General features: G+C 30.8%; 1 protein-coding gene across 1 annotated transcript; it reads left to right on the forward strand.

Annotated features, from left to right (window-relative positions):
• The first annotated feature begins 13 nt into the window (after positions 1-13).
• Positions 14-9,463, forward strand: RHD3 (Root hair defective 3 GTP-binding protein (RHD3)). Its single transcript, XM_020370898.3, has 23 exons — positions 14-173; positions 947-1,096; positions 1,643-1,709; positions 1,792-1,894; positions 2,453-2,523; positions 2,690-2,753; positions 2,851-2,916; positions 3,026-3,073; positions 3,164-3,226; positions 3,333-3,389; positions 3,642-3,800; positions 4,263-4,331; positions 4,422-4,513; positions 5,337-5,415; positions 5,633-5,798; positions 6,082-6,206; positions 6,617-6,879; positions 6,967-7,063; positions 7,147-7,311; positions 7,577-7,681; positions 8,134-8,228; positions 8,465-8,561; positions 8,870-9,463. Exons 1-23 carry the CDS (start codon positions 170-172, stop codon positions 9,092-9,094), a joined length of 2,430 nt encoding a protein of 809 aa, XP_020226487.1. The 5' UTR covers positions 14-169; the 3' UTR covers positions 9,095-9,463.
• Positions 9,464-14,353: the final 4,890 nt, after the last annotated feature.

Genomic DNA, 14,353 nt, shown 5'->3' on the forward strand with positions numbered 1-14,353 from the left:
AAGAAAAGAAAAATAGAAGCATAATTTGGAATCAAGTATATGTGTGCGTAGTTATGGTGATGGCATGGCAATGGTAATGCTCCTGTGGGTCTGAGATCGCCCTCTTCCTTTTCTCTCTTTCGATCTTCCCTATCGCATTTCCCAAACCATCGTTTCCAATCCCACGCTGATGGGTACGTCTTCATCGTCGATCTGATTCATGCTTTTTTTTTTCTTCTTTCTCATTCTGATCAAACCTTTATTCTCCACTTTTTGATTTCTGTTTGCTTTCCCAATTCTAACTCGCATCAAAGTTTCAATCTTTTATAGATGACGGTTGTTGGGTGTTAACGGCACTTGCATGCGTTTTTTTGTTTTGGGCTTTTTTTTTATTTTTATTTTTTTTTTTACAACTGTTGTGTAACTTTATTGTTGTTTTAATTTTATTTTTTCAGTTTCTGTGATGTGATTGATTTTGACAATTTGATCCATAATTTTGTTTTGTGTGGTTAATTGGTTGGATCCGGGGCAAGGTTTAGCTTGTTGCCATGTCTTTAATTGTTAAAGGGGAGAAGAGAAGTTGAGAAGAGAGTAAGGTTGGTTAATTTAATTTAATGTAATGGAGATTAGTATCCCTAGTTTTGTCTTTTAATGCTAGTGGAAGTATTGGGCTTGAATTGATGGAGTGTGGAACCAGCAAACAAGTGTAAAGATTTATTTATTTATTTTTGGGTACTGAGAATGAAAAGCAATGTTCTTACCACGGATGCATGATCAAGCTGAATTTCCTTTTCCTGATTAAATGTGTTTCTAGCTGTTTATATGTTACAGTGCAATGCTGCAATGCAATCGCACCTAGGATTCTGGTTTTGCTTGTGGATCTCAATTAGTGCTATGCTTGAAATTTGTTTCAAGTATTTTGCAGCATTTTTTCCTCCCTACTAACGTGGAGTTTCTTCTTATCCAGCAAATAGTGATAGTTGTTGTTCAACTCAGCTTATCGATGGGGATGGTACATTCAATGTTTCTGGGATTGAAAAATTCATGAAGGAGGTGAAATTGGCTGAATGCGGGCTTTCATACGCTGTAGTTTCTATAATGGGTCCTCAAAGTAGTGGTATGCTATCTTGGCTCCTTAACCTTATTTTCTTCCCTTGCCTTCTCAGCTAATTGAATTTTTTGATTGCTTTCAACTGTCTTTGCATCTGAGGATCTTTAGATAATTTAAGACATTTTACTTGACACTGAATGGTGGAGGTGATTGGTATTTGAGATTCATGGAAAGGTTAAAAGAAGTTTCTGGCTTATGAAGTAATGAATAATTGCTTCCTTGTAGTTGAATTTGATAAATTTATGATATTTTATTACATGAGTAGCAGTGAGGTTAGAACCTAATGCAAATTAGCCAAACTGCTCTCACCACTAGCCCGATCATAGTGGTTAGATTTATGGCTATCGATATAAAATGGGGATTTCTGACTATTAGGTTTAATCTCTCGTCCCTTTTAATTCTTATGAGAATTTTATTTTATTTTTTAAATTTATTTCTCCTGTTTGATTTTATCTTTTATATTTGTTTTAACTTGGTATAACAAGATGTGTACTATTCTCAATAAAAGGATCTATCTCTTATCTAGTTTTTTATTTTCTTTGTTCTGGGCAGGCAAGAGCACGCTATTAAATAATTTGTTTGGCACCAACTTCAGAGAGATGGATGCTTTTAAGGGAAGGTATGTTATGGCAATTCTAACATGTCACACAAAACTTGCTCAACCAACAGGGTGGTGAGCTGATATGTATGCTTGTTTTCAGGTCTCAAACAACCAAAGGAATCTGGATGGCTAGATGTAATGGCATAGAGCCTTGTACACTTGTGATGGATTTAGAGGGTACAGATGGAAGAGAACGTGGCGAGGTTTTTTTAATTTATTTTTTATTTTTTGGTCATAGATTAACTTTGATAATAACAGAGGTCACAATTCAGTGTGTTGCCAATATCCAATTGCCATTTGCATTTGTTTTTTAATTGGGAATGCAAATAAACCAGTTTGTTTCTGGCCCCTGTGGAGCATATGATGTTTATTATAAAAATTGTGGAGCTCATAAACTCCTGTTGTTCAAGATTTACTTGTAACTTACATTCTTTTCCCCCTTTTTTTACACTTGCAAAATAGCATTTTTTAATTTTCTTTTTATGGAAAATGATAAATTAGAGGTTCAATTATCTCAACAGTTTCTCTCCCTCTCTATCTCTCTGAATTTTATTTGTGTTATCAAATTGGGACCAGAAGAAAGAGTTCCATAACAATTTTAATCTGTGTTAGCACTGTGATGGTTTAGGAATAGTTACTAATAGTTAGAACTCTATTTAGTGGTGCTATTCTCTTCCATTTACAAAATGTAGAATAAGCTATGAGAAATGGATAGTTCCCCATTTCGTTCTCCCAGTATACTGAAATTGTCTTTTTCTCAGGATGACACTGCTTTTGAAAAGCAGAGTGCTCTATTTGCTCTTGCTGTCTCGGATATAGTGCTAATAAACATGTGAGTTTTTCCCCCTCTTCAGTTCTCATCCTTGATACATATTTAATAGTGACTAATTTTAGAAAGTTTCAAGTCTGTAGCTTCTTGTACTTCTTGTTTTAATGTTTTTTCAGTTGAATCTTTTTTCTTTGTGAAACTAATTCGCCCCTCTGCAATGCTTGTAAAGGTGGTGCCATGACATTGGCCGTGAGCAAGCTGCAAATAAGCCACTTTTGAAAACTGTCTTTCAGGTATGTGTTGTTGGCCTATTGGCAACAAGTAATTATCTTGAAACTTAAAACTTGTCAATTTTCATTTATCTAATTTCTTGGTTGATTTTGCTTTCAGGTCATGATGAGATTGTTTAGTCCACGAAAAACAACATTGTTGTTTGTCATACGTGATAAAACAAGGGTGTGTAATAGCTGTTTATTCATTTTTTGTAATTATTTGTTTGTTATATATTTTTAATTTTAATATTTTTTGATTTGTTAATGTGATCAACCTTTTTTCCCTTTTATAGACACCACTTGAAAATTTAGAACCTGTTTTGCGAGAAGATATTCAGAAGGTAATGCAGGGCTTTCATCTCCATATAATGTTATTGAATTGTTATGGGCTTTTTACTTACCTTTCTTGCTTTTACTTTTTTCCTCTGCAGATATGGGACTCTGTTCCTAAACCTCAGGCCCACAAGGAAACCCCACTAAGTGAATTTTTCAACGTAAGTTCTTCATTTGTTTGGTATCGCTAATCTTACTGATGTTCTGTATAGCAGGATTTTATTTGAAATTTATAGTAATTGTTTGCACTTGACATCAAATGAACAGGTTGAAGTTGTTGCTCTTTCTAGTTTTGAAGAAAAGGAAGAGCAATTTAGAGAGCAGGTATGAATGTGCACCAGTTCTTTGGGTTTACTTGCTAATGGTATTAAAGGACACATTATAAGATTTTTGTTGTTGTTTGTATCTCCATATCTGCATCAGTGACTATGTGCCCTTGTGTCTCAATCCATGTGCATAAATTATTGTACTAATTTGGCTTTCTTAGCGGGAATTAGACTTTTTTTATTTCCCTTTTCTGGTTTACTGTCTGTCTAATTTTCCTATATATTCTGTTCTGGTTTATTTTGAATGTAGGTTGCTAGCTTGCGACAACGATTCCATCATTCTATTGCTCCTGGTGGGCTTGCAGGGGATCGGCGTGGAGTAGTTCCTGCTTCTGGCTTTTCTTTTAGCTCTGAGCAAATATGGAAAGTCATTAAGGAGAACAAAGATCTCGACCTTCCTGCACATAAGGTAATATACATGCTATGATGATGGCACTTCTATTTTAATGTGATATACATGCTATGATGATGCCACTTTTACAAAATAGTCCCATTGTTTATTGTCATTATAACAGTGTCAGTATTATTTTTGTAGGGACTAAATTGGAAAAATGTGTGTTAGGTGTAGGGACCAATTTGTAGATATTTTTTCTTGGAGGGGACCAAACAAAATGTAAATTTGTTTCATATAGGGACTTCAATGAAAAATACTGTCAAGTATAGGAACTGAATCTAATACCGTTGTAATGTTGTAAAACGGTGGCAAGGACTGTTTTGTAAACACTTTTTCATGTAGGACCCAAATGTAGTGTTTTTTTTTTAAATATTTTTTTATGCAGGAACTAAAATGAAAAGCAATGTCAGGTATAGGGACTAAATTTTTAATGTAACCTTGATTTTGTTAATGATTTAAGGCTCAACCTACTTGTAGGTTATGGTTGCTACTGTACGTTGTGAAGAAATTGCCAATGAGAAATATGCCTCTTTTGTTGCAAATGAGGTATTGACATTTATTATGGTGCAATCCTCTTACATATTTTGACATTCCGAATTACTAATGCTGGGAAAATTGCTTTCAATTACCACTCAGGATTGGTGTCAATTGGAAGAGGCTGTGCAATCTGGCCCTATTCCTGGATTTGGGAAAAAGCTCAATTCACTCCTTGATACTTATTTATCGGAGTGAGTATAGTTCAATTTATGTAGCATCTGTATTTGCAGTGGCTCAGTTATTGAATACCACATTACTTTATAGTATGTTATTAGCTTTTTGAATAACTATGTTAGCTTTTTGCAATATTTAATTTCAGTTCTGTTGAGTAGAGCAGAGCAACAGGATTTCCTCACCCCCATGCTCCGTTTTAATATTTTTTCATATTTTGATGTCAAAGTTTGACTGAATTAGGTGTCATGAGTGAAGTTGTAGCTTTAGAGAAACCGAAAATATTTTATTTCTCGTTGTCATGATACAAAGTCAAATGAGTAATTCTGCTGTAAATAGGGAAATAAACAAACAAATCAGGAGAGAAATGAGGAAATAAACCATAAAGATACAGAATTTTCTAAACATATCTGAATTGATGTGATTCAGATATATTCTTCCTATAGCTCCTATGAACCTGAACAGATTCCTCTACCAGATTCAACAGAAGTTAATGGTTTTGATTGTTCAAGGTGGTAGAAAAAGGATGGGCATTCATTATTGAATGGAATTTTTATAGGAATGCCGTTTTTAGTTTATTTATTTTTATTTTATACTGTAGTCTTAAATTTGGTAGTTACATGTGCAGAAAGTAAATGCCATCTAATGCTTTCTGGTTTCTCTTCCTGTACCACATTATTTTGGATATTAAAGACCAGTTTTATTGCTGTGATTTTGTGTGTAATCTCCAAGTAAACTGTAGCTTGAAATTGTATCTTAGAAGTTTAGTCTTATTGTATGCTGTTGCATCATGCAAGAATAATGTGAAGGTATATTGAGCTATTGTGTTTTCTTTTAATATAGGTATGATGCTGAAGCCACCTATTTTGATGAAGGTGTGAGATCATCCAAACAAAAGCAACTACAAGAAAAATTGTTCCAAGTAATCCTTCTCAACTGGGCTCAACCTTTTCCCTTCTTCATAAACATAAATTAATTTATAATTATTGAAAGAGAAACGAATAATTTTTTGAATCAATAGTTACTATTTTATATACTGGATTATCTGCCTTTACTTCTTTCTCTTTACTAGCTTTTATTGAATATGATGATGAATTGTGAGGTTTATAGTGGTGCTTAACGCCTTTTCAATTGGTTAGCTTGTCCAACCAGCATTCCAATCTGCGCTGGGACATGTAAGATCTGGAACTTTGGATAAATTCAAGGAGGCATTTGACAAGGCTTTGAATAGAGGGGAAGGGTTTTCTGTGGCTGCTAATAATTGCATTGAGTCTTGTATGGCTCAATTTGATGAAGCTTGTGCAGGTAATAAATAATTTTTTTATTCTGTTTATTAATAAACAATAAGTTTTTGTTGAAGGCCAAAGCATATAATGAGCATTTAGAAAGGGAAAAATGAGAATATGGATAAACAGGAAGGTGATTGTGTACAATGATTAATTTGGTGTTGGGTGCAGAATTGCTAGGGTTCAGTTCATTTCAATGTCTACTGTCCAAGAAGTTAAAACTTCATAATATTGGTTGCAAGCACACATCTTACTCTAAACTGACTTACAAAAAGAACTGATATATAATATTATTGTTGCAGATGTTGTTATTGAACAAACAAACTGGGATACCACTAAAGTACGAGAAAAACTGCGGCGTGATGTTGATGCACATGTTGCAACTGTACGTGCAACCATGATTTCTGAACTTACTTCAAAATATGAGGTACGTCTCTAGTTTTGATCATTCATGTCTCATCAATCTTTAAAAGCCGAGCACACTAATGACACTAAGATAGTAAGATGTCATATTGCATATACAATATAGTAAGTAGTTGTGCCAAAAAAACGATTTTGAAATATTTAGTGGTAATATGGGATGAGAACTTAGCAAGAGTGTCCACTAGCTATACAGTAATCCTAGTAAGGGATTCATTGATACAATGAATGTCGTCAATACTTTTTCCTTTAATAATGACCAGTCAAAAGTATAAGATACTTCTCATGCTTAGTGACTGCAGTGATTTAGGCAAGTAGTTTAGGAAATTTTCGTAGTTGTTCCGATTGGTTTGCTTCTTGATTTGGAGGACTAACCTCTTGGGAAGTTTTCTGATAGTAGCACTAATACTATTGCAGGAAAAACTTAAAACAGCTTTGTCTGGACCTGTCGAAGCTCTTTTGGATGGAGCTAATAGTGAAACTTGGCCATCAATAAGGAACCTTCTTAGACGTGAGGCTCAATCAGCTGTTTCAGAGTTCTCTGCTGCTCTTGATGGGTTTGATATGGACGAAGAAACACGGCAGAAAATGATTTTGAGTTTAGAGGATCATGCAAGGGGTCTAGTAGAAGGAAAGGCCAAGGAAGAAGCTGGAAGAGTTCTAATCCGCATGAAGGACAGGTATGAATCTTTTGCAACTTCTAAGTTGACTTTTACCTTTCCCTTTGAGTCTTACTTTAGATGCACTTACCTTAACTTTGAAAGCAGGTTTACGACGTTGTTTAGCCATGATTCTGATTCAATGCCTCGTGTTTGGACGGGAAAGGAAGATATTCGAGCCATCACCAAGACTGCTCGCTCTGCTGTATGACATGATAATCATCAATTATTTGTTATTGAATTTATATCGTATTTCCCCCCCTTTTAACCATATTTAACATTTTGCAGTCTTTGAAGTTGCTAGCTGTTATGGCTGCAGTTCGTTTGGATGATGATGACACTGACAATATTGAAAAAGTATTATCAGTTGCATTGGTGGATTCACCATCAGGCAGTGCTGCTACAAAGAGCATCACAATGGTTGATCCACTAGCTTCTAGCAGCTGGGAACAGGTGCATTTTAATTGTTGCTAGTTCTATATGATGAAGTACTGATTCTGTACCTATTTTGGTACATGACTTGTTAATTGATTGATATATATATATATATATATATATATATATATATATATATATATATATATATATATATATATATATATATATATATATATATATATAAGGCTGCAAAATGCTCTATTTTGGTTTCTCTTGTTCATTTTCAGAGCATTTTTTTTATCATGGGCACTGATCTGTTGTTTGTGAAATTTCCATGCAGGTTTCATCCTCTAAAACACTGATTACACCTGTCCAGTGCAAGTCTTTGTGGAGGCAGTTCAAGACAGAGACAGAGTACAGTGTGTCTCAGGCCATTTCTGCACAGGTATGATGTTTCATATTTGTTAAAAGTTTTTAAATGTTCCTTTATGTATAGGAAAAATGGAAAATCTATTTCTATTATGATTATGGGAAAATTAATATTAATATTTATCTAAATCCTATGCTTTTCTTTTGGATATTATCTTTTTGAACTTGTAAAGCCATTTAGTTTAATTGTGTTAAGGAAATGAGGCAAGTTTATGCTCTTATATTTTCACTTCGGATGTTGTCTGTACATATAAAGTTGCTGGCATGGTCCAAAGGATTTTGCTATTTTGTGGTATTGTTTAGGTTCCATTTGTAAAAAATGCATAATGATTTGCTAACTAGCTGATATAATTAGTTTGATAAAAATCATGGATGCATAAATTATCTAGACATTTGAATTTTATTCTTCTTGTTGGAAAACATTTTACTATTTTTTTCTTACTGATGTAACATTCTTTGTATTTTCAGGAGGCCAGCAAGCGCAACAACAATTGGTTACCTCCCCCATGGGCAATAGTTGCTCTGGTTGTCCTTGGATTTAATGAATTTATGACACTTCTAAGGTTTGTGTCAACTGAGCTCATCTGCTGTATATTTTCCAGCTTTCCTTTTGTTTCACTTGCTTTTAACTATTTAGTGATTGTAAAATAAGAGTATACTTTGTGTTGGAGGTTAACTGTTTGAGTATTTGATGACCATTCTAGTAACATAATAATGTTACTTAAAACACAAAATTAAAGAAAACTCTTCACTTTTATTATACTATTTAATTGATCAAGTTTAATATTTTCCGTGGCAGAAATCCCTTGTATTTGGGTGTCATCTTTGTTGGCTATCTTCTCATTAAAGCCCTATGGGTGCAGCTTGATGTTTCGGGCGAATTCCGCAATGGAGCTGTGAGTATAATACATTGTGATCTTTATAATTTCTTGTTCAATCCCTGTATTGATAATGTGTGTCTATTGGATACAAGGTTAGAAGAGTTTTTAAGAACTTGTCTAATGAAAATAAAGAACTTTTTTCTGGTAGAGAGACTCCCAAAAACACTTTTAGAGTCTTGTCTGTTTGAATTTAGTTGCAATGTATATGAACATCAGTAGGAAGTTCAGCTAACTAGCTACTAGGCATTGCATAGGGTTCAGGTGTTTGTTGTCAACCGGTCAAGTTTATAGTAGCCTTATTTCTTACCTTATTTTTTCTTCAGCTTCCTGGAATCATATCCTTGTCTAGCAAGTTTCTTCCAACTATCATGAACATTATGAAAAAACTAGCAGAGGAGGGACAGAACACTACAGTTAACAATCCTCAGAGAACCCCATCAAAAAACAGTTACAATGACGGTCGTCGAGCTGCGCCATCTAGCGCATCATCTAACCTGACCTCATTGGACAACGGTGCTGAGCAGGAGAGTCCATTGAAAGATGACTAGGTGAAGAAACTGATCTTACCGTTAGAAGATGGTGGTGTGCTGGTGGCATCATGTTGTCCACAACATTCATGACTTGTGAGCATTGAAAGGCATTGGTTTTTTTGTGCAAGTGCCATATACAGTGGGGGCAGTGTTTTGTTGCCAGGTAGTCCCCCTTAAGATAGTTCTCTTTTCCAATTTAGGTGTTATGTAAGTAGGACAAGTTATAGCTTATTTTTCAAGCTCTTTCATGGTTATGCAATCAATTTTGTTTGTAACTTTATCACTTCACCGAGTGTTTTTTCTGGAAAATTTATTAATTGGATTCGTGTGTTTATATTAGATTTTTTCTAATGAAATACTAGAGCCCATCGTGCTCCTTGCTTGTAATGCAAACTATTGTTTCACGTGTAACGTGGTGCTGGAACATGGGATATTCATATTCTATTCTATTTCTGGGAAAATGTTTTTGATTAATATATTAAATTTGATTTTTTTTTACCTACTTAATAATTTATTTTATTAAATATCCTTTTTCGTTTCCAGTATATAATTTGTTGTTATTTATGATTGTATTAATAAAAGTAGTAGAAAATTTAAATTTATTTAGATAAAAATTATTAGATAAATTTTTATTTAATTTTATTTCACTATTTTGAAAAATGTTTAATTTAATCTTTTAATTTTTTATATGTTTAATTTTTTAAATATAATTTTATTAATGCTGTTAATATCATTTTAGATAAAAAAGATAATATTAAGTAAATATTCTATGAAAATTAAAGAATCAAATTGAACTTAATAAAAGACTAAACAATATATAATTTAACCATTTTTGTTTATCCATTCTTTATCAATGAATAACATCTGGAAAAAAAAAATTGAATAACAAAACCGTGTTTTGTGGTGATACACGAACAGTGGTCATTACTCATTACATGTTTTGTTGACACGGATGTCATTACGAAGGAATAAATAATGCAAACATGAAAGTAATAGCCTGTTTGAGCTGAGAAAATATTTTTATGTTATTGCTTTAGGTTTAATTACAAAAATATTAACTAGTTTTTGTTTTATTTTACGTTTCTGAAAGTTAGTATAAATTTAGTGGAGATATTCTATAAAAATAAAAATGAGTTAGTATTAGTATAATTAAAAATAAAAACATTATTTTAAAATTAATTTTTTTCCTATATTTTTAAATTAGCGTTATAAGAATAATTTTACAAATCTTAAAATAAATGTGTTGATATGTGAAAATGATTCACAAATGATATAATCCACTACTTTACGGTGATTTTTTTTTTTTGAGAGGGGGGTTGGGTAATATAAATAGCAATAACTTATTGTTCCTTTATTTTAAGTTTAAATAGAATTATTATTTTTTGATAAAATTAACTTTAAAGTATTGACAAAAATTGAGAAATATACTCGAATTAATTTGTTATAAATTTTAGAACATGATTAATTTTTCCTACTTGTACATGTTTAAAAAAAAATTGTACAAATGAGAAAAATTAATTATGAACATGAAACAAACAAGTCCTTAATATTTATGATTTTTAGAAAATTTAAGAAATATTTAGCTTCTGTATGTGTATTTCTCCCTGCAATCTAGCTAAGTATTATGACTATTTACTATCTGTTTACATAATATTATAAGATTTTATATTTTTCTAATAATCTTGATATTTGTAATATGATCGCAAAACTTGACAAGTAAAATCTCGTTTGCCAAATTATTGCAATAGGTTATTAATTACTAATATTGAAATTATTGAATTTTATAATATCTTATAATATTATGTAAATAGACTAAATTGTCTTTACACTTTATTGGGTTGCACATAGTAAGAAGAATATTCTTGGATCTATAGAGTGTCAATAAAACAAGATGAATTTTGCATGGGTGGGTACTCGTGTAAACATGCGCTTGTGCGTGTGGGTGGGTGTGTGTCTAAGATGAGGAACTAAATGACTCAAAAAGTAACTCTTGTTAAAATTATTTACTACTTACTCTAGGTAAACTTACCCTTAGAATAAGTGGATCCCTACTCACTCCTCATATATATTCCAAGAATAAGTCTAGACAGACTTACTTCATTCAATAAATCATGTTCTATATCAAATTTTAACAATCTAAATATTGAATTAAAAGTTCTTATAGCATAAATCAACTCTACAAATACTTAAAAAAATTGAAAATAATTTGACACTCCATTTCATTAATTCAAATTGATAGATAAACATAAATGTATTTTATACATTGATTTGAATTGATAAATGAAATATCAAGTAGTTTTCAATTTTTTTTTAAAAAATTTGCAACATTAATAATTTTAATTTAATAATTAGATTTTTAAAATTTGATGTAAAATATGAGTTATTAAGTAAAATAAGTCTAGTTAGACTTATTTTTGGAGTAAGTGAATTTCTCCTCATATATGAGAGATCAAATGACTCCAAGAGTAACTCTTGGTAAAATTACTTCACTCAATAACTTACTGTGTATGTTGATTTTCAATGATTCAATTGTTAAATGAAAAGTTTCTAATGTATATAGTAAGTCTACAAATTTTAAAAAAATATTTAAAAACTATTTGATACTTCTCTACATTAATTTAAATTAATGAATAATCATAAAAATATTTTATACGATGATTTGAATTTATATAATGAAGTATTATATTTTTTATAATTAGTTCTAGTTTGTATTCTTAATATTTAAAGTTATGTTTGTTTTGATATTCCATTTTTTGTTTTAAGAAAAAAAAATATTGAAAGTATGTTGGACTTATTTATTCATTTTAAATAAACTAAAAATTTATAAAATAGTCTTTACATAAAAGCTTAAAATAAGTTTTAAATAATAATTTTTTTAATAAATACTTTATAAAATTACACAGGAACTTAAAATGTTTGAATTTATATAATTATGAGTAATCAGATAATTTATGATTTTTTTTATCATACCAACAACAAATATTTTACAACTCATATATATATATATATATATATATATATATATGAGGAAGGTTATAATAACATTAGTGTAACTTTTAATAAGTATTATATCGCTCATCCAACTGTTAGATTGAAAGTTCTTTATTTTGAGATTGTAATTGTATGATTTGAGATCTTTATGAATTTTTTAGGAAACCCTAAGGGAATGCATTTAGTGATTTTATGATGATATTAATCGGGTATGTAGTTATATGTATAAATTACGTCTTTTAAAAGTATAACGTAACCTATAATGAGTGTTTATCAATTGGATTTAATGTGTATGGATCTTATGAGGGTCATATGATGAGAAGTCTAAGCAAGTTTAACTATGATATGATATGATAAGATGTGTGATCTGTTATGGTATAAGACCATGTGAATATAGTGCATAGAGTCTGTTTGACATACATCATATGCATAAAATGTTTTTAAAGGGTACGATATGGAATACACCATCAAGGAAGGTCCTTTGTGTAAAAACTTGGGAACCAACCTTGGGCATGACTTAGTTTGGAAGTCCTAGTCCTACTCTCGTAAGCATGAGATGTATCTTACGCTGCTTACCTATCTCAATCAGACCATAGTAGTATGTTATATCACCTTGTATGTATTGTTTGTGTTTGGCAAGTTGATTTACATTCTTGCACCATGAGCTAGAGTGAGATGTTTCTCACTCCCTTTTCTTTTTGTATTGTTTTCTTGTGATTTTTGCATGTAATCATCAGCATGGTGCTAAGGATGTTTGTGATGAGGCTTAATTCTCAACTTTGAATTTTGTTATGATAAACACGTGACCACAGGGAATTAGTTAGGACTAGTTAGGATTTGATTTATGTTATTTACTTTAAGTAGTTTAATTTTAATTCCTTCGTAATTTAATATTTTTACTAAGTCTAGTTTATGTTAAAATGTGATTCTCTTTATCTATGTGAAATTTGAGTTTATTTATTATATTGAGGTTATTCAGTTTTATATTATATTATGACATGCGAGATAGAAGATGTCACAATATACATTTCAAAATATATTAAAATATGAATTCTTTAATTACCTTTAAATTATTATTCAATTATAACAAAATTTAATATAAATATACAAGGTCATATTAAATCATAATTCAATAATTGAATCGATAAAATTCATGTTTAATATAAAATTATTGAATGATATAATAATTAATAAAAGATATACCGATATGTTTGAATAATCTTTTATTTATATATGTATATATATATATATATATATATATATATAAATAAATAAATAATCCCCTTATTAAAGTATATTTAATTAAGTAGACCGGTGATGTACAAATTGTAAAGCTAATAAATATTGCATTTAAAAGAAGTATACGTGTACTCTCTCATTCTTGAAATAATACCTTTAGCTCCGTGAAATAGTAAATTACATTGGAATAATGTTGTTTAAGTATAGATGATTGGTACGTATGTGCAGAGAGAAGTTGGTTTTGCCACAACAACAATTAATTGTTTGGATGTACCAAAATTAATACACCGTTGTCTTGTCCCCTACGTTATCCCTAAAGTACTGAAATTGCCCATTAGAGTTCAGCTTATTTGGTACACATACATGACGTGGACTTTGAAACAGCCAATTGCGGAAGAGATTCAATGTTTCGTGTTTCCATTGCTTGTGTTCACGTTATGTTATTTGAATGGAATAAATACACCTTATATACATTTACACACATTCAATTATAAATAATTGTTTGAGGTTGAAATTCAATCAAAAGTAAAATAAAAAGAATATTAAAATAGTAATTATTTGTTATTATAGGAAGAGTCGTAATTGTTGATTTATGATGATATGTATAAGTGAAAATCAAATTTTAATTAAAGATCATTCATTCACTTAAATAAATAGAGTAATTGAAGATGGCTTTGATATTAAAAAGTAAAATTGACTATTCAAGAATGAATACTAAAGTTTCGCATTTTTTTTTATATTATATTGATATAGACATAATATAAATACTTAACTTTAACACTGCAGGATAAATATTACATTTATCTTGATATAACTTGTTGGATGATTTGACATGCTCGTAATGAAGTTATTATTTTCAATAGAAATACTTGATTGTCTTGGTACATTTGCAACTAAATCATGTCATTGATTTAGTTACTATAGGAGACATTCAAAGTTTAACCTCAATTGAAGACTTCAACTCTTATTCAGTGGATGCACCTCCCAATGAAGTTATTAAGATTAATACTAATGGAAGTTTCTTTAAGAATCTAGGTTCAACTATGT

Source organism: Cajanus cajan, chromosome 5 (assembly GCF_000230855.2).
Source record: "Cajanus cajan strain Asha chromosome 5, NIPB_CcT2T_4, whole genome shotgun sequence".
Taxonomy (NCBI): Eukaryota; Viridiplantae; Streptophyta; class Magnoliopsida; order Fabales; family Fabaceae; genus Cajanus; species Cajanus cajan.